The sequence below is a fragment of the Microplitis demolitor genome, chromosome 5 (genome assembly GCF_026212275.2).
Source record: "Microplitis demolitor isolate Queensland-Clemson2020A chromosome 5, iyMicDemo2.1a, whole genome shotgun sequence".
NCBI classification, from domain to species: Eukaryota; Metazoa; Arthropoda; class Insecta; order Hymenoptera; family Braconidae; genus Microplitis; species Microplitis demolitor.
Genome location: NC_068549.1, coordinates 12316909 through 12336885, shown reverse-complemented (window position 1 = coordinate 12336885; position 19977 = coordinate 12316909). Strand labels below are relative to the sequence as shown.

At 30.8% G+C, this 19977-nt stretch overlaps 2 protein-coding genes across 2 annotated transcripts in view; one reads left to right on the top strand and one right to left on the bottom strand.

The window, feature by feature from the left end:
- The window catches only part of LOC103578002 (synapsin), a 426902-nt gene that overhangs the window by 106791 nt on the left and 300134 nt on the right, over nucleotides 1–19977 (top strand). The window lies entirely within an intron of this gene.
- LOC128667821 (uncharacterized) lies at nucleotides 8046–8534 on the bottom strand. The gene has a single exon (XM_053739525.1). It carries the CDS (start codon nucleotides 8532–8534, stop codon nucleotides 8046–8048), a length of 489 nt encoding a protein of 162 aa, XP_053595500.1.

Below are 19977 nucleotides of genomic sequence, written 5' to 3'. Positions count from 1 at the left end.
TTTAAAATAAAGATAGAAAATAAAAAAAAATATATTGATATGAATCGTCTTAATATATATACATTAGGGTGCTTTTTATTTTTCGAACATTTTTTTTTCTTAGCCTATATGGAAATTTTATTGTAGACGACAAAAAAAAAATTTCCTGAAAATTTTAGCCCTTAATTTTAATTTTAAGAGGTCGCTATCTATTTTTAAAGTTTTCCCATTTAAAAAGCATGGGAACGATATCACATTTTTTTTTAAATTCCTACCAAGGCAGTTTTTGAGCCATTCACTCGTTTTTGGGCTTGTTTCATAGGGCTTATACCCAAAAAAAAAAGGTTGACTTGGCCCAACATAATTTTTGCCTTTATTTTTTTATTCTTGGGCTGAGTAATTGGGTTTTTTTTAATCCAAGAACATTTTCTTCGACTAATATTATAAAAATGTTGTATCAAGATTAATTAAATTTTAATTCAAGTTGAATAATCTTGGTTTAAGAATATTTATTTCAAGTCAAATATATTTTGTTTCTAACCAAGTAAAAAAAAACTATCAAAACAAGATACTTTTCTGTCTTGGTTGGTGAGTATAGTAAATTGTCACAATATATATCAACATCTCAATCCAAGAACTTTTTTTTGCGTGACAGAAGAACACTTACTCTCAGTTTGAGAAAACTACATTATCGACTCAAGACAACGGTCTAATGTAATGAGAAAATTTTAATTTTGATTCAAATAAATTATAATCTTAGCTTAATAAAATAACTTTTTTTGAATCATGCAAGTATTTACTTAACGGAAGACATAAAATTCTCCCATTGATGATTTTTTTTCTTGACTTAAAAAAATTCTAGTCTCGATTCAAGAAAATAAATGACTCTACTTAAAAAAATATATCGACCTATATTTTTCAGTGAATCTAACCTAATATAAATATTAAATATTGTCAAGCAGGAAAGTGTATGCGTATATTTAGAACATCGCAATACAGCAGTAGAGAGAATAAGTAATAAACTCTCTCGATTAAATGGCTTATGAACGAATTGAGAAAAATAAATTGTTTGCTCATGGTAGGAATCGAACCTAGACCGATTCGGCATCACGCGAGAGCTTTACCAGTTATGCTACCCGATTATTTCCTGAACATTCGTTCACTTTACCCGTATCTAGTTAGCACACTGTACAATGTAGAGTCTAAACTACCGCCGCTTTAGTATAGTACAGTCAGCTTTCCCAAGAGAATTTTTGCGTTGAGCCGTGAGCGCAGTTGATGTTGGTTCAAACGTCTACGCTTACTTGCCGCAACACAACAAATACTTAAGCCAAGATATTTCTTCCCATTGAATCGAGTACTTTTAATTCTTGACTTGAGTCACAAATCATCTCAATTCAAAATAAATTATTCTTCAAGAAAGAATATTTTACTTTTCGGACAATTGATTATGTATTGGGGCAAAATATTTATTTTTCTCACTTTAAGAAAATATTTTTTACTTCAAGAAACATATATTATATTGGTTGGATAAACAAAAATCTTATGCCAAGATGACTAAATTTAAGAAAATTTTGCTCTTGAACCAAAAAAATTTTCGTTTTCATTCAAAATCGCAAAAAATATTCTTGCGGCAAGAAAAAATTTCTTACGCCAAGATATCCTTTTTTTCTATGTAGTCCTCCTTAAAATTGATGTTAGTGACATAGATGCATTCACAACAGTTCAAAACTTATGAGACTTCAAACTTCAGAAATTTCTATTTTCACCAAAAAATCATAATTAATGGCTATTATTATTCCAGCTATCAACTTTCTAGAAAAAATTTCATAGAACCTTCGTTTCAAATCACAAATATATTAGTTTTTTTATTATCATTTTATTTTTTAATCATGTCCGGAATTTCAAAAAACAAAGAGTTCACTATTTAATCGGTTTTGAAATAACAAAGTTAAGCAACATTAAATTTAACGTTGCTTAACTTATTGCTTTACTTGAAACGAAAGTAATTCAATTTCAGTCATAAAGACTGAGATTTTAGACCCTCGAAAACTATTAGCGCTTCGATCGATACGTTAAATCATAGAACTACATAAAAATTGATCAATCTCGATTAATTTTATACCAAAAAAAGGATGAGTACAAAAGTTTAATTTGTCACGAGAAAAAAATGAAAATAATTCTAAATAATTCTAAAACCCTTTAAAAGAGAAAAGTTAACAAAAATAAACAATGACGTTGATAATACTGAATTGTTTTAGGTATTTCGTGTAGAGTATTTAACACATTACAAAAGTTCTATGACATTTTTTCTAGAAAGTTGATAGCTGGAATAATAATAGCAATTAATTATGATTTTTTGGTGAAAATAGAAATGTCTGAAGTTTGAAGTCTCATAAGTTTTGAACTGTTGTAAATGCATCTATGTCACTAACATCAATTTTAAGGAGGACTACAAGCCCTATGAAACAAGCTCAAAAACGAGTGAATTGTTAAAAAACTGCCTTGGTAGGAATTTAAAAAAAAAAATGTGATATCGTTCCCATGCTTTTTAAATGGGAAAACTTTAAAAATAGATAGCGACCTCTTAAAATTAAAATTAAGGGCTAAAATTTTCAGGAATTTTTTTTTTTGTCGTCTACAATAAAATTTTCATATAGGCTCAGAAAAGAAAAATGTTTGAAAAATAAAAAGCACTCTAATATACATATATTAGGGTGGGCCAAAAAAATCGACTACTTTTTTTTCCATTTTATACTCTGAAAAATAGGTTGGTAGACATCTAAAAAAAATTCTCTTCAAGTATGAGCTCTTAATTTTAATAGGAAAGTCCTCCGCCTCTCAATTTTTTATTTCTTACTTATTATTAGAAAAAAAAAATTCATATCTCGGTATTTACTATTTGGAAAAAATATTTTGTCTCATATATTTATAGGAAACTAGCAAATCTCGCTCACTTTGCGGGCAGTAAAAATGTATTGCTAATAGAAATTGTCTTCTATATATAAAAAAAGAGGTGTTAGTGCCTATAGTTTGATTTGTGGCTGAAATTAACCATCACGAACGAATATTGTTTGTATGTGGTAGTAGTCATGAGTCCCCCACAGTGCAAGGGGGTGGTTGCGAGTTGATCACTATAAAGGTATGAAAGGTATGGGGATTGAAAGAAGGTGAACTTCGAAAATGTGTCTATGATTGGGTGAAAATGTTGTAAATTGTTCTAGAAATTTCAATAATAATTTAGACATATCTGGAATAATCTTAAAATTTCAGTTCTCAAACATAAAGTAATGTTCTGAATTATTCAAAAATTAATTCTCATTAATCTGGCATGCTCTAAAATGATTTTTGTTGATCTCAATTACTGAAGATTAATTCTAATTGGTCAAGAATTATTTCTATTGATCTAAAAAAATTTCTAGACACATCTGGAATACTGGGAATTGGACTAAGTTGACTTAAATCACTTGACATGAATTCTAATGATTCTAGAATGTTCTAGATTATTCTAAAAATTTCAAGACATATCTAGAATACTTCAAATCGCGCTTAGTTGATTAAAATCACTCGACATTCATTCTAATTAGTCTAGAATGTTATAGATTATAATTAATTGATTCAAATCTCGTAAAAATGATTCTAAATAGTCTAGAATGTTTCGCAAGGTTTTGGAAATCATATAACATTCTAGACAATTCGAATATATATGTCAAGATATTAAATTACTTAAAAATTATTTCATGAATGTTGGATGCTCTGGATTGTTTTAAAAAGTTGGAAAATGTTATAAAAATTGAAAAATATATTACACGAAAATATATTACACGAATTACACGAAAATAATCGGAACAACCTGATCGAAAAATGGTTTAGAACGATCAGAATTAATTTGAAGTAATGTTCGAAATTCGAATATTTTAGAACTTATCAGATCATTTTCGAATTTTCAGAGCATTCTAAAAAATTTAACATATAAATAAAAGCACTACCAAAAAATAATCCAGTGAAGAGGGCGTTCGCAGCTAGTATATGTAAAGAAAATAAATTTTCATTAAAACTATTTTTTGCATAACAATAAAATTTCTCAACTCTAAAATTACTATCAGACATTTAAAAAAAAATTTTTGTACTTTAAAACAAAAATTTAATTTGATGATAATTATTATTATTATTATCAGTATTTTCAGTACTTTTTAAAATATTAAGGTAAAAGCCCATATAGCTACTCACTTTTCATTGGAGTGAGATTAAATCACTCAATATAAATTAATAAATAAAATGAAATATGATATTTTTATTTTATAGTTATTTTTTGTAGTATTAAGTATTAAAATAAAATTTTAGTTTGAAAAATAATGTTCATTATCAATTATTTGAATAAGGTCGTTGAGCGTACTCATAGTCGCTCACTAAAAGTTGTGATATACCATTACTCGTCCAACACATAGCCCTATATTCACTGGAAATCCATATCAAGTAAACTATGATAAGTTTATTGATTTGGAAAATAATTTATAAATTATACAACTTTATTCTTTCATAATATGAAATTTCATGAATTTTTAAAATATATCTAGTGAGATATAGTTATAAAAATTCTTAAAAAATTTGACGCAACCTAAATTCAATCCAACGAATAAACGTTGCAGTAAAAAATGCCCAGCTGAGCGCGATTTCCGAAACAGTTGTTTAATTCAATTTTGTAATCCATGATAAAATAATTTGATACATCATTATTCAATATATTTACACTTACAAATAATTATTTATCAATAATAATTGTTGTAGTTAAAATTTTTTTTAATAAAATTATGAAAAATGCCTTTACAGTTAAATCGATCGACTAATGGTACTGAGCAGATATAGGGGCTTTTACCTTAATTAGAAAATAAAATAAAATTATGTAAAGCCAAAAAAAGGACAGATCCATACACGGAGAAAAATGTTGGCTTAAAACATTCCAATTTCCATTATGCTGTCGACCAAACTCCGAACAGGAAGGGAAGCATCCAAAAAATTATTATGCTCATACGAAAGATTATTATGCTCGTACGAAAAATTATTATGCTCATACGAAAAATTATTATGCCGCATCACGATTATTATAATTTATGAAAGTAATTGTAATTAAATCTTATCGAAAAGTTTCTCGCGCGTAGAAAGTATTGTGATACAGCATAATAATTTTTCGTATGAGCATAATAATTTTTTGGATGCTTCCCTTCCTGTTTTAAGTTTGGTCGGCAGCATTATAAGAATTGGTGGGTTTCGAGCCAAAATTTTTCTCCGTGTGAATATTATGTTCTTTTGTTTTATTTGAAAAAAAAAAAAGAACAATCGATAATCAATAAAATTTATTAAAACGAAATTCAAGAAAATATAGATTTTATCATAAAAATCATAATAATATATAGCTAAAAACTCTCTTCAAAACACGCAGAATTTTGTGGTGTAAATTTCATGTGAAAATATTCAGTAGTTTCAACGTGATGCGCGTTCAAAAAAAAAGACCTGTCATTTTATAGATATAGATTGAATTCTCTACAAAAAAGGTTTTTTACAATTTTTTTGTAAGCCTCACCGTTCAAAGGTTATTAAAAGTTAGAGTTTGATTATGTTTAGGCAGATATATTTTTTCTTATGAATTTTATAACTCGTTAAAAAAAATTATTATGATACGTGCACCCCATAGGTTTATAGGAATTTCACTGCATCACAAAAATGGTCTCTTATGATTAGTCGATTAAATTAACCGTTTAAAAGATATTCATCGTCAAACTTTAATGCACAGTTATTTTAACAGTTTTTCATTAATAATTCGAACAATTTCAATTTAATTTATAAGTTTCGCGGAAATTCGCACAAGCTTGAGCCTTTGTGGTGAAAGTAATTACTATAGAAGTTTTTTGTTAAAAATTTATTTGTAATTTATTATTCTTATAATATTTTCATAAATTTTATTTTATTAATTAGAAATCCCGATCGTGTTGTTGATTATTCTTACGGCGTTTTTTCGAAGTATATTTTAAATTTTTTTTCCACAAAATATCCATAAAATGATTTGTTCGAGGGGATTTTGATTCAGGTACTTTTATCACCACGATAATTATTCTTATTTTATTTATGCCTTTTCCTTAACTATTTCCTCTACTTAATTGATTATAATTTCTTTAATTACTTAAATTTTCCTATTTAATTTTCCGACGACTTTGACCGCAGACCTTTCTTATCTTTCCGAGACAATTTTATTTGATTTTATTTATTTTATTAATTTTATTAATTTTTTCTCATAATTAATTAATAATTGACTAGCGGCTATGACTAGATGCGACAGTTCCGGTGCGCGAGTTACTCGACCTATCTGGAAACTTCTAGAATAATTCCGGCTACCAGCCTGGAATTATTTTACTGACGCAATGGCTCCGGCTACCTGCCTGGCGTTTATTAATTATTTTATATAGTTAATTCCGGGTTAAAATTATTAATTTTCGCTTTATGGATTTAATTATTTGAATTACGAGTAATAAATTTTTGAACGCTAAGACGCGACGCTACCAGACGTACGACAATGTATTAATTAAAATTTTCCGGCTTCCTGTCTGGAAAAATTTTAAATAAATACCTTTACAACAATTTAACTCTTTGGTTCCTTTCTCGTCGTTGTGTTTGTCTTGGTCTCGTCCTGGTCTGGTCTGGTGATTGTAAATTTTCCGTCTCGTTCCAGTATTCGTCCCTTGTCTCTCCTCTTTCTCTATCTTTAATCTCTCCTCTACCCGTTCTCTCCTTCAACCTGCTTAATCAGACGCAATCAGTAATATTTATAATAGATACCGGCTAACCGCCTGGTATCTGATAAAAGATTTGAATAATTTATCGCTCGGTTCCACAGTAAGACACAAGCTCTCAATTAAATAATTTTAGCTAACATAAATTCGCAGCGTCTAAATATCGGTGGTTATAATGGAGTCCTATCGTAGCGTCTCCTCAGCTGTTGAACTTTTCCTCGACTAGACTAGGTCCGTTCGGTCTGGTCGTTCCGGTCACTAATGCCCGATTCTCATTTCGGTCCCCGTTATAATTGCTCCCTCACTTCTTGACTTTGGTTGTCTTTCTTTCCTACTAAGTGGGGTTGACGGTCGAGCAATTGAAATTTTCACTTCCGGACGACTAGTCGCTACCTACCCGGAATACCCTGGGTGGTAATGTCACATGACCGACAGTACACATAATGGATTTCATTTTGGACTTAAGTGTAACGCGGTAAATTCGAATTTACCCTGTTACAGTTATTAAACCTGAACATTACTGATAAACGAATGCTGCCGATCGCACGTATTTTTTTTTTTTTACATGTATTAATATTTCCCCTTCCACACGAAGTCTCTGGCCCTAATGATTATACATATTTTTATATAATTAAATTAGGAACATTTATATAATTATATATAAATATATCTATAGTTCCATAAGACTATATATGAATTTATATAATTATATATATTCATATATAATTATATATTTTTATATATAATTAAACATAAAAATTTTTTAGAAATTAGATATAATCATATAAAAATATACAAAATTATATAGAATTTTATATAATTATATATGATTATATCTAATTATATATAATTTTTTTTTCCCGGGTAACCACTATAGATAATTCGGCAATCGTCATTAGTATAGCTACTACATTCTGGTACATTCTGGAATGTACTAGCACTATGGACCTTGCCCCTCAACACCCTCTCTCAAGATACATAGTGCGTGCACACTTATTCATGTTCTCACACACACTAATTTACCATGCCTATATTTTACACAAATTTTCTTTGTTTATTATTGCTCGGACCGTTTGTAAACATATCCGCTGGTATTCTTTCGGTACACAAATATTTTACATCTATCACACCACTCGCATACTCATTCCTTACAAAATGATTTTTAACATCTATATACTTAGTACGTTGATGATATACATCGTTCTCGATCATACTGATTGCACTCTGGTTATAATTCAGTATCGTGACAGTTTCTGAGTCTTCCTGTATACCCAAACTAACTCATAAGCCTTTCAAGTATAGGGTCTCTTTAGTAGCCTCCACTACCGCCATATACTCTGGCTCTGTACTTAAGAGCGCCACTGTTTTCTGTCTTCGCGCCTCCCAGCTAATTACGGATCCCGCCAGAATGAATCCATACCCCGTACATGACTTACGATCCTGTGAGTCCCCTCCCCAGTTAGCATCTACAACAGCAAATAGAGCTAGCCCGGTTCGCTCGAATCTCAACCTGTCGTTTATTGTACCCTTCAAATACCTCAAAACCCTTTTCGCGGCTTTCCAATGCTTGACATTGCAATTGGTATTGAATTGACTGAAATAATTAACAGCGTAAATTATATCTGGCTTGGTAATTATCGCAAGATACAACAACGCTCCGATCAAACTCTGGTACGAAAACTTATTCATTTCTGACGCACTTGCATATTCTGGTTTTACTAAATTACATTTAGCCTCAATGAGTGTGTCTATCGTTTTATACTCATCCATCCTGAAACGTTTAAGTGCGGCCCTGGTATAGTGTCTTAGTCTCAAGAACACACGTTACTTTTCGTCCCACTCAAACTCAATTCCTATACAGCTTTTAGATACCCCGAGATCTTTAGTCTCGAATGACTTTGACAACGCTTTCCTAATTTCACTTATCCAGGCCTCGTCGTCACGAGCTAATAAGATATCATCAACGTATATTGCTATATACACCACTCTGTCACCTTTCCGTTTAACAAATAAACATTTATCGTGTGGCACTGTATTGAATCCTAATACATTTAGTCTATCTACTAATTTTCTATGCCACTCAACCCGGGCTTGGCGCAACCCATACAACGACTTTTTCAGAACACACACACTGTCACTTCCCGCTAGCATCTCTTCTTCTAATGCGCTCTTCCATGAGTCCGCATTTTCTGTCTTGCTCGCTTGTTTCCATGTAGTAGGATTTTCTGTCACTGTTAGATATGTGAATACATCTTCGTCCATCACATTATCCTCTTTTTCTTCATTCTCTTCTTCGCTTGCAGCTCCGTGGTCCTGCCCACTCTGTTCGTCTGGTATTGTGAACTATATTTTCCTCTGTCTTCCTACCGATCCTGTTCCAATATACATCGGACGTCCCCGGCCTCTCTTGCTTGGTAAATTTACACCTTCTCATGACTTTGTTGCCCTTCTCTTTTTTTGTGGTCTCTCTTCTTTCTTTTCTGGTTCGGGCTTCTTCGGCTCTTACCTCGGCATCTCGAGTTCCCCGCACTGCTCTTTACACTGCTCCTCTATGGCCTCGGTGTTTCTCGCGTTTTAAAATATTTCCTTATATTCGCTCTTAAAACCAATCTGGTGGACAAACTTCACGTCCCGTGTAGTTTTTACTGATCTACCTCGCGGTAAATAGATACGATATGCCTTCGAGGTAAGTGCATATCCTACGAACACTCTTGGTACTGACCTGAAATCTAGTTTCCCGCGCTTTCGTTTTTATCCAAGACGAAAGCCTACGTTCCAAACACTTGTATGTGTTTAACCGTGAGAGGTTTTCCCTACCACACACAATACGGTATTTCTCCGTTTCACACACTGGTCAGGCATCTATTTCTTGTATAGTTTGCGTTGCTTAACGCCTCGACCCACAGGTGAAGGGGTGCCCCTGCCTGCCGCATAATACATCGTACAATATCTATCAGTGTTTCTCTCTGCAATTCCGTTCTGTTGGGGGGTGAGGTGCAGTCAGTCTTCTCCGAATTCCGTAGATATTCGTTAAATTCCCAGTTACAATACTTCTTTCCGTTGTCTGATTGTAACGCCTTTTTATTCTTTCCCCAGTCTAGTTTTCCACCTCGTTCTTGTATTCCTTGAACTTCTCTAGGACTTCAGATTTATTTTTCATGAAGTACATTTGACTTCATCTTGACTTGTCATCAATAAAGTAACAAAGTATCTTTTCCCTGAGCCATACGCATGTCGCCTTGGTCCGCAAACGTCTGAATGCACTAACTCTAATAATTTCTGAGTTCTCTGTTCACTGGTCTTGGGAAAAGGTAATCTGGTCTGCTTTTCTTGTATACACACGTCTAACTCTGATAACTTTTCACTATCGCTTATTGTCAAGCCGTACACCAATTTATTTTTGGCCATGAGCTTCAGGTCTCGCTCATTTACACGCCCCAACTTTCCATGCCATTTATTTATCTTTAGTTGGCATCGTCCAGTGATGGTAACTCCTTCTATGTTTCTATCGATGTCTTAAATAGTGTATAACTTTCTGGTAAGCTGTTTAACAACAAGATCACCAACATCGCTTCGACTATCTCCAGCTTGACTTCTCGCAGTTTTATCACTGTCATTATTAACTCGGTGATGTGTCTCCTCACATCATCCCCCTCTGTCATCCTCGAAAAAGTCAGCTTTTCCAGCAAGTACGCTTTTCGCGCTGGTCCCCCAGATTCATACGTCGCCTTGATCTTATTCCAGATTTCCTTCGACGTCCAAGTCATCATACGCTGCTGCCTCGTCTGTCCCCAAAGCAATCAAAAGATCTGCCATAGCTCTTCGGTCCTTTTTGACCCACGCTGCAATTTCCTCTGGTCCTGACGCTGGTTTGGTCTTTTCGCTAACGACATACTCCCACGTTTCATGACTCATGAGAATACCCTTCATGTGTGTTTCTCACGACTGGTAGTTCTTTCTGGTAAGGGGATCAATTTTTATTAAAAAAGCCATTTTACTGTTCACTTAATAACCACAAAAATTGACACTAACAACTTCTTACGCCAGTCACAACACACAGCGGTTTTTCCACCAAAAATGTCCGAGCTTTTACGCCTAGTGTATCACATTGACGAATTCCGCGCCACTCTACGCTATCGGAATTTTTGATGCTTCTCGGGTGCTTTTCACGTGCTTCTAAATAACTTCTTTATTTAATTAATAACTGCTCCAATTTTTACAATGGGATACCCGCGTTATCTGGGCCCATAACCTGACGATAATGACGAGCAGGTTATTAATAAATAAAAGATATATGTATTCTTGCTTATAACGTTAAGTATATTCTACGTATGTTACAATGTATATGTAAGTACAAGATATACGTCCGTTTAGGCTGGTGTACTGGTAAGAACTAACCACTATAGATAATTCGGCAATGTTCATTAGTATAGCTAATACATTCTGGTACATTCTGAAATATACTAGCAATATGGACCTTGCCCCTCAACAAAAATATATTAGAATAAAGATTAATTTTTGTACAGAGAATTCAACACAAAAAAAAAAAATTCCGCCCTAATTATATCAAGAATTGTAAATGATAATGGAAAGAAAAAAAAAGTTTCTTTAATAAATATTTTAAAGCGTGGATAAATGAAAAAAACAATTACAAAATTTTTTGAAGAAAATTTTCTTTCCTTTTTAAATCATTATTTTTCTAAGACAATATAATAACAAAAAAAAAAATTCAAAAATATTCAATTGGTCTATTTGTTTGTAATAAATTTTTCATCAATTAATGTTAAAAATTTTTCAGCCAAGCTACTAAACGCAATATATTAAAAAAAAAACGTTTATAAACGTTCACAATGGAATCTTGTTCATTATTTATATAACAAGAGACCCCGAAAGAAAAAAAAATTAGACACATTTTTTAAACTTTTATAAGAGATTTCTCAAGACGCAAGTTTTCGAAAAATTTTTTAATTAACATTTAAATAACTTAAACAAAAATCAAGCTAAAAAATTTTTCTTTGCAGGACTATATTCCTTCAAGTGTCTAGATGACACTAAAACTTATTCAGATGTTTAAATTAATATTTAATGGTATAAAAAAAACTATTTTGTAATACATACTTTGCTTGGCGGCGACGCCTAGGTGCCGAAATGGCCGCGCGGATCCCAGCTTTCAGCGTTAAATTAAAATTATAAATAATGAAGCTACAACTCCGGGAGTTGAAACTTATTTAACAAGGATTTTCTCCTCTTTTAGGATCTTTTTCCAAATTACAGATATCTTCAATATTTTTGAAGGTATAGCTACTGCGGGAATTATAACATCAGACAATTTTTGCTTACGCATAGACACTTACACACGCGAATGCGCATTTTGTTACACATTTTACATACATACAGTACAGCACAGACATATACTATTTTTCTTCGTTATTGTATATGTGTTCATTGAGTTTATACGTTAAATGTTTATACGCAACCGTTTTATTAATTACTGTAAAATGAGCGAATAAACTAATTGGATCTGGTTTAGGTGAGGTTACTTAAACAATTAAAAATTACACAAATTTTATCACAAAATAAATTATAGATTTATTTACACCTTAAAAATTATGAGAACTTATGTTCAAGCGAATGCGACTAGAAAATAATACGCGATAGCGAATGCAAACTCACAGTTATTTTAGTCACGTATAAATTGACACGTGGTCAGTAGCGGTTAAGTCAGCAATAATTAATTAGCAATTAATTATTAGCGAAAGAACAATTTATTTATTCTCAATAAATAGCAGCCTTGATATACTGTCTGAATATTGAGGATAATTTAGCGTAGCGATTTAGTTATAATTTCACACAAGTTAATTACTGAAGCGGTTCAAGCACGAGGTTGCACGTAGCAAAGACACGTTGTAGAATCGTCTGAGCGAAGCGGTTAGACAGATAGTTGTAGAATGAATAATGGTAGCGTCGTTGAATCGTCGAGAAGCTTGGTGTCGACGTGGCAGCCTTGCTGCATATAACGAATTTTCCTATTGGCTTAAAAGCGCGCCAACAGGTATCAGTTGATAGCGAGCTCTCTCATAGGCTGACCAATATAAAACGAATTTTGTGATTGGTCAGCTTGTAGCGGGTTCTCAGGATGTCTTGACACGATCCTGAGTTATAAATTGTATGTGCCGGGCCCAAATAGCGAGTGACCCGGCACTATTCTGACCTTCAGTCAGTAGCGAGTTCGGCAACTCCCGAACCGAGCGAAAATGCACGAAGCTTGATTCAATTAATCAAGCTCGTGACTGAACAATTACTATTCATCTATTGTGGACCTTACCCACCGCACCACTCTACAGTTACAAAACAGAGACTCCCTTTTTGTCTCTTCGTTTTTTGTTTATAACAAATAAAATTTTTCATCGCCGATAAATGAAAAAATATTCATTTTCCAGAATTAAATTTTGAATTCAATGCACCAATCACTATATTTTTAAGAGTGGCCTAACGATTTTTCGCAGACAACTAACTTCTTGACTAGACTAATGGTATTATTAGCTCTAATAACTGAAAATTTCCCAATTATTTTTAAAAGATAGTATGGTTCAAATTCAACATATAATTAGTATGAAAACTATAATTTTTATAGAACTCATTATAATTCTGTCAGTATATAATAATAAATTCTGATTAAAATGATTTGTACACATAATCGTCATGTAATTAATTTATATTATGTTACACCACAATTTTAAATAGTCAAAAATATTTATATCAGAATATAATTAAAAAGTACTAGATTATTATTATGTCAGTAAATGATAATTTTTTTCAATAAAAATTATGCATGTTCAAAAAATAAATGTGTAGTATTTCAATCATGCCTCGATAAAAATTATTTCAATTTTTTCATTTGGAGAAGAAGAACTCAGTGATTTATTTAGAACATGGTGTAATTAACTCAGCGTCAATTGACGACGTTGCATCTTGTAAACAAACAACTCAAAATTATTTGATTTCGTTTACAGCCCGTGAAAAATGAATCGTACATGGCCATGCATAGCCGAATATGGTTAATACATGTAGCATATATGGCCATAAATGGAGCCTCGGGTCGGAAAATTTGGTCTGGTTTTAGTCTAACTGCACTGCATTTAGAGTAATTGGTCTGTATTTGAACTAGTTAATCTGTTTTTGATCTTTTATAAAAATTTTAAGCTGTTTTTGATCTGCTGTTTTAAAAAACAATTGCGATACAGAAGGACAAAACTAGATTAAATCGTGGACTTATAATAATTTCATTCATGTCTAGAAAAAAATTATAAGAAGTATTCTAAGATCGAGAATGGATTTTTTTTGTTTACTATTTACTTAGTATTTTTTGTTTAAAAATGTTGGCAGTTAATAATTATCTGACAGCTATATTTTTTAGTTGTCTTGATAGAATATTGATATATTCAACGAAAGTAGTAAAGTTGCCGTTAAAATCGCAACAAAAATTTCTTCCATTCACTTATAACGACGGAGACGTGAAACAAACCCGGAATTGTATGTAGTCACCCAAGTGTATTAAAAAAATTATAAATGACGATAATAATTATAACCAAAAATAATAAATAATTATAAATAAATTAAAGGTGTGCCTAGACCAGCTCCTCAGGCTGGGTTAGTGCACGAGAGCACCAGCCCGTTTTTACAAAACGGACAAAAATTATAACCAATCAGGGGAGAGATCACGGGACAAAATTTCGAGTGAGAATGTATGCACCAAGCGGAATGACAACTAAACAAATATATAATGAACAAAAATAATAATAAGTAATAATTACTACTAAATATATCCAGGAAACAAACAAATAAATATTGGCTATCACTGGATTCCTTTTACGAAATAATTTAATTCAAAATATATTTAAATTAACTCAACAAATGATTACAATACCCAAATAATTAATATAATTAACTCTTTATAATAAGATTTTATTAAATAATCATATGCTCATAGAAGCCAAATACTAATAATAATCAATTCAATTTAAATAATATTATAAAATTATCCTCTGAGGAAATAAAATTACAAATTTTTAACCAATATAATTAATATAGATTGTGAACAAATAACACAATACTAATCTTCTTCTTTATCTTATATTATTTACTCTGGGGAGAAAAAGACGCGGGTACCCAATACATATTCGGCAACACTGGGTTGCATACCATTAAATTATAAAATAAATTTTACCCAGAGAAATAATATTTTAAGTACTATTGTAAGACAAGGAGCTACATACGCTATCCTTGTCTAATCTCCTAAGAAATTTACTCGACTCGTCTTAGTACATATGCACCCAAATGTCGTGACGGACGCCGAATATATTCAACTTATTATAACAATAACTCAGGTTCAACTATTTATCAATTCTTTATCGCGATCAACTCTACTAAAGGACCAGCGATAGCCGATGCAACAAATGATGATACAATTGACTTACCGACGTTGATAATAATTTACTTCTGGAACTATTTAACCATAAACAATACTCAAACTATACTTTTGAATTAATATAATAAGATACTAATTATTCGAATTAAACAAACTTAAACTCTGTAATTATTTCATTAAGGCTACTGGGCCAGAACAATTTACTCAAAAATAATCACGGACAACAACACGTCCTATCTTTACAAAATCCCGGTCCTCTCTGATTATTTTTCGTTGATTTTTCCGAGGGAGGGGTATCACTCCCGTGTTATCCCCTTTCATGACCTCGGACCCGAAATTTTCAATTGAAATAATATATTCAAAATCATTAAATGACCTGAGTTATGTTATAATAATAAATTAAATAATATTTCCTATTCATCAACATAAACATAATAGTTATTAATCCTTTAAACGATAACATAATAATTATTTCAGTGCACCACGTGGCTGGAGAAAAATATTGATTTTTATCCCCACTATATCGACTTACTCTCCCTTCGGTCGATATTTTTATGTATGCTCTAATAAACAATAATATCAATAAATTTATAATTAAATCATACTAAAATAATCTATCAAAATAATATTGTTACGTCCAGCTCAAAAGCTGAACATTATTATTTCTCTTTTTTTTTTTTTTATTTATAACCCTAGAGTGATAAGAAATAATGTAGTTGTAAAATGTTTAGAATTAGTAAATTTGTTTGCTCTGACGCACGTAGAAATCCTAAAGCAAACAACCAAATGCATTTTTTATGACCCCTCGGGTCACAATAGAATGAAGGCCCAAAGAACATCTGGAAACACTTTCCGTAAAAATTAACAAAAATATTTTATCAACAAAAGTGTACTTAAAATATTTTAAAAGAAAAATTGAAAGTTTAACGATGACTCATTGTTAAATAAATAAAATAGACAAAGAACATAATCTTATAAGCACTTATATTTTGAGTGCATTTTTGTAGATAAAAATTTTTGTGTCCACGTAAACGTAAAACAGATGCATAAAAAAAATGAATTTAATGACACGCGGTCCAGAATATTCAAATAAATAAGTTAGTTAAGAAAATCCAAATAAATGAAAATTATAAGAGTAAATGAAAAATTTTTCATAAATAATTAAATAAATTAATAAAATTCAAATAAATGAAAATTAAGAGAGTAAATATAAAATTTTCCATAAATAATCAAATAAATTAATGAAATTCAAATAAATGAAAATTAAGAAAGTAAATATAAAATTTTACATAAATAATTAAATAAATTAATAAAATTTAAAGAAGTAAAACTATGAGAAAAAATTATAAAGTTTTATATGAACATATAAATTAATTAATAGAATTTACATAAGAAAAGATTCATGCAAACAGATATAAATTTTTTTTGAATAAGTAAATAATTAAACCAATAAAACTTAAATAAATGAAAATTTATATAAATAAATAAAAGTAAATAGTCATAAGGAAAATTTATAAAATAGATATAAATTTCTATTATTATAAATAAGTTACAATATCATAGAATATTGTGTATGTGGGTGTATGTGTGGATGCGCACACACATAGGCCCGCATCAGGGTATGCTTTTACCATTTACCTAGCGGAAAATCCTAGGGAAAGGGAAAGGACCCAAGGGAACTGAGTTCCGATTGGACACAGTTTTCCCCCAAATGATCCACCAAATAGGACCCGATCGGAAAATATAAAAAGTATAGACACACATCAATCACTCTCAGTTGTTAGTTCCGGGTCAGTAACGACAGAAAAGTATTTACTAGTTCCGTACTAGTTTTCTTTTACAAGTGTTCTCACACTTCACACCAGTTCCGTACTATTTTTTTTTTACAAGTGTTCTCACACTTTGTTGTTTTATTTAGTTGTTCAAGTGTCCTCACACTTTATTTTATAACTATATATTAGTGTTAAGTAAATATTGTTTCAGTTAGTGAATAATTAAATTAAAAATATCAAGTTTACGTCAAATCAAATTGTAACCGCGAATAGTATAGTACAGTAAACTTAGTGTAAGCCAGAAGTATACTCCAGACTAAACAACTTCAGATACTGTAAATTTAAGTTAAATTTTCTTTGTAATCAAACAAGTTTCCAACCAACAAAATTTCTTACGAAACATTTTACGTTATTGAAGTAATCTCATAGCGAATATTTTATTGAAATATTCTCATTATACTAGAAAGAATAAGCACGTGGCCACCTTTATCCCCGTATTAATTTTGAATTTATGATAATTTTGTGTCTATGTAATTAGCGTTGGCGGGTCGCCTCCTAATACATTAATCAAATATTTCAAATTTTAAAATCTACTGTAATCATAGCATTAGAAATTTTAATTGTAGAATATATAATAGTTGAATTCATATTTACAACATTTTTTTTATTTCGAAAACCCTTCCAGATAATTACTCAGTGTGATCCCGGTCTATTGGTCGAAAGACTAGGGCCGAAAATAATAATTATGATAACTTGTCCAACATCACAGTACAAGCTACTAGTTGGACATAACAATATAAATATTTAAATAATAATAAATAAATGCGCTTGATTTGAGCTAGGAGGTGTTGTCAAATTTATGTTATCAATACTTACGTATGGTGAAAAAATTTAATTTGCTTCTCTATGAAAATTTTTTATCAACACAGAAAAAAAGGATATCTTGGCGTAAGAAATTTTTTCTTGCCGCAAGAACATTTTTTGCAATTTTGAATGAAAACGAAAACTTTCTTGGTTCAAGAGCAAAATTTTCTTAAATTTAGTCATCTTGGCATAAGATTTTTTTTTTATTCAACCAATATAATATATGTTTCTTGAAGTAAAAAATATTTACTTAAAGTGAGAAAAATAAATATTTTGCCCCAATCTATAATCAATTGTCCGAAAAGTAAAATATTCTTTCTTGAAGAATAATTTATTTTGAATTGAGATGATTTGTAACTCGAGTCAAGAATTAAAAGTACTCGGTTCAATGGGAAGAAATATCTTGGCTTAAGTATTTGTTGTGTTGCGGCAAGTAAGCGTAGACGTTTGAACCAACAGCAACTGCGCTCACGGCTCAACGCAAAAATTCTCTTGGGAAAGCTAACTGTACTATACTAAAGTGGCGGTAGTTTAGACTCTACCTTGTACAGTGTACTAACTAGATATGGGTAAAGTGAACAAATGTTCAGGAAATGGTCGGGAAGCATAACCGGTAAAGCTCTCGCGTGATGCCGAACCGGTCTAGGTTCGATTCCTACCATGAGCGAACAATTTATTTTTCTCAATTCGTTCATAAGCTATTTAATAGAGAGAGTTTATTTGTTATCCTCTCTACTGCTGTATTGCGGTGTTCTAAATATACGCATACACTTTCCTACTTGACAATATTTAATATTTATATTAGGTTAGATTCACTGAAAAATATAGGTCGATATATTTTTTTAAGTAGAGTCATTTATTTTCTTGAATCGAGACTAGAATTTTTTTAAGTCAAGAAAAAAAATCATCAATGGGAGAATTTTATGTCTTCCGTTAAGTAAATATTTGCATGATTCAAAAAAAGTTATTTTATTAAGCTAAGATTATAATTTATTTAAATCAAAATTAAAATTTTCTCATTACAATAGACCGTTGTCTTGAGTCGATAATGTAGTTTTCTCAAACTGAGAGTAAGTGTTCTTCTGTCACGCAAAAAAAAGTTCTTGGTTTGAGATGTTGATATATATTGTGACAATTTACTATACTCACCAAGCAAGACAGAAAAGTATCTTGTTTTGATAGTTTTTTTTACTTGGTTAGAAACAAAATATATTTGACTTGAAATAAATATTCTTAAACCAAGATTATTTAACTTGAATTAAAATTTAATTAATCTTGATACAATATTTTTATAATATTAGTCGAAGAAAATGTTCTCGGATTAAAAAAAACCCAATTACTCAGCCCAAGAATAAAAAAATAAAGGCAAAAATTATGTTGGGCCAAGTCAACCTTTTTTTCTGTGAATCATTGGCTAAAAATACCGATAATTAAGTACATATATTTTTTAAATCATTTGAAAAATAATAATTAATAATTACAAAAATAATTGATTAGTTAATGGCTTTCATCCTTGACAAATCAGAAAGACAAATATTTTGAGAGCATTACGAATATAATTTTTTTGATTCCATTATCATTGAAGTCTATGTTATAAAAAAAAGTTCACCTTAAATTATTAAACAATAAGTTCAAAATTTCAATTTTCTTTTTTTTCATTTTTTTCATTCTAAAACCATATTTTATTGAAAGGACAAATAATAAATTTTTTTAATTATTGTTCTATCTAGAAGTTCATTTTAAACAAATAAACTCAAATCAAATAATTTATTAAATTAAATAGATCATTTTCAACAATTTAATTAAAATCAAAAATCGAAAACATGTTTTAATTCGATTTAGCCAATAATTTGTAACAATTGAAAATTAGAACATGTTTTAATTTGATTTATAATTAATAATTAAGTGAGGCATTATTGCAAAGTTTACTCCTGATCACTGTGGTATGATTCAACATATTCGGCATCAGAATCGCTTAACAATTCTATTAAGTCATCTTCCTCATTCTCTTTTTTGTCTTCTAGGTCACTATTGATAATTTCCGCTTCTTCGATTTCTTGAGACACAAAAAATCGATTCATCACATCTGGATTGGCGCTTTTAGTTGTTTTAAGTCTGTCTCCTATCCATCGACGGATATTAGCAATGG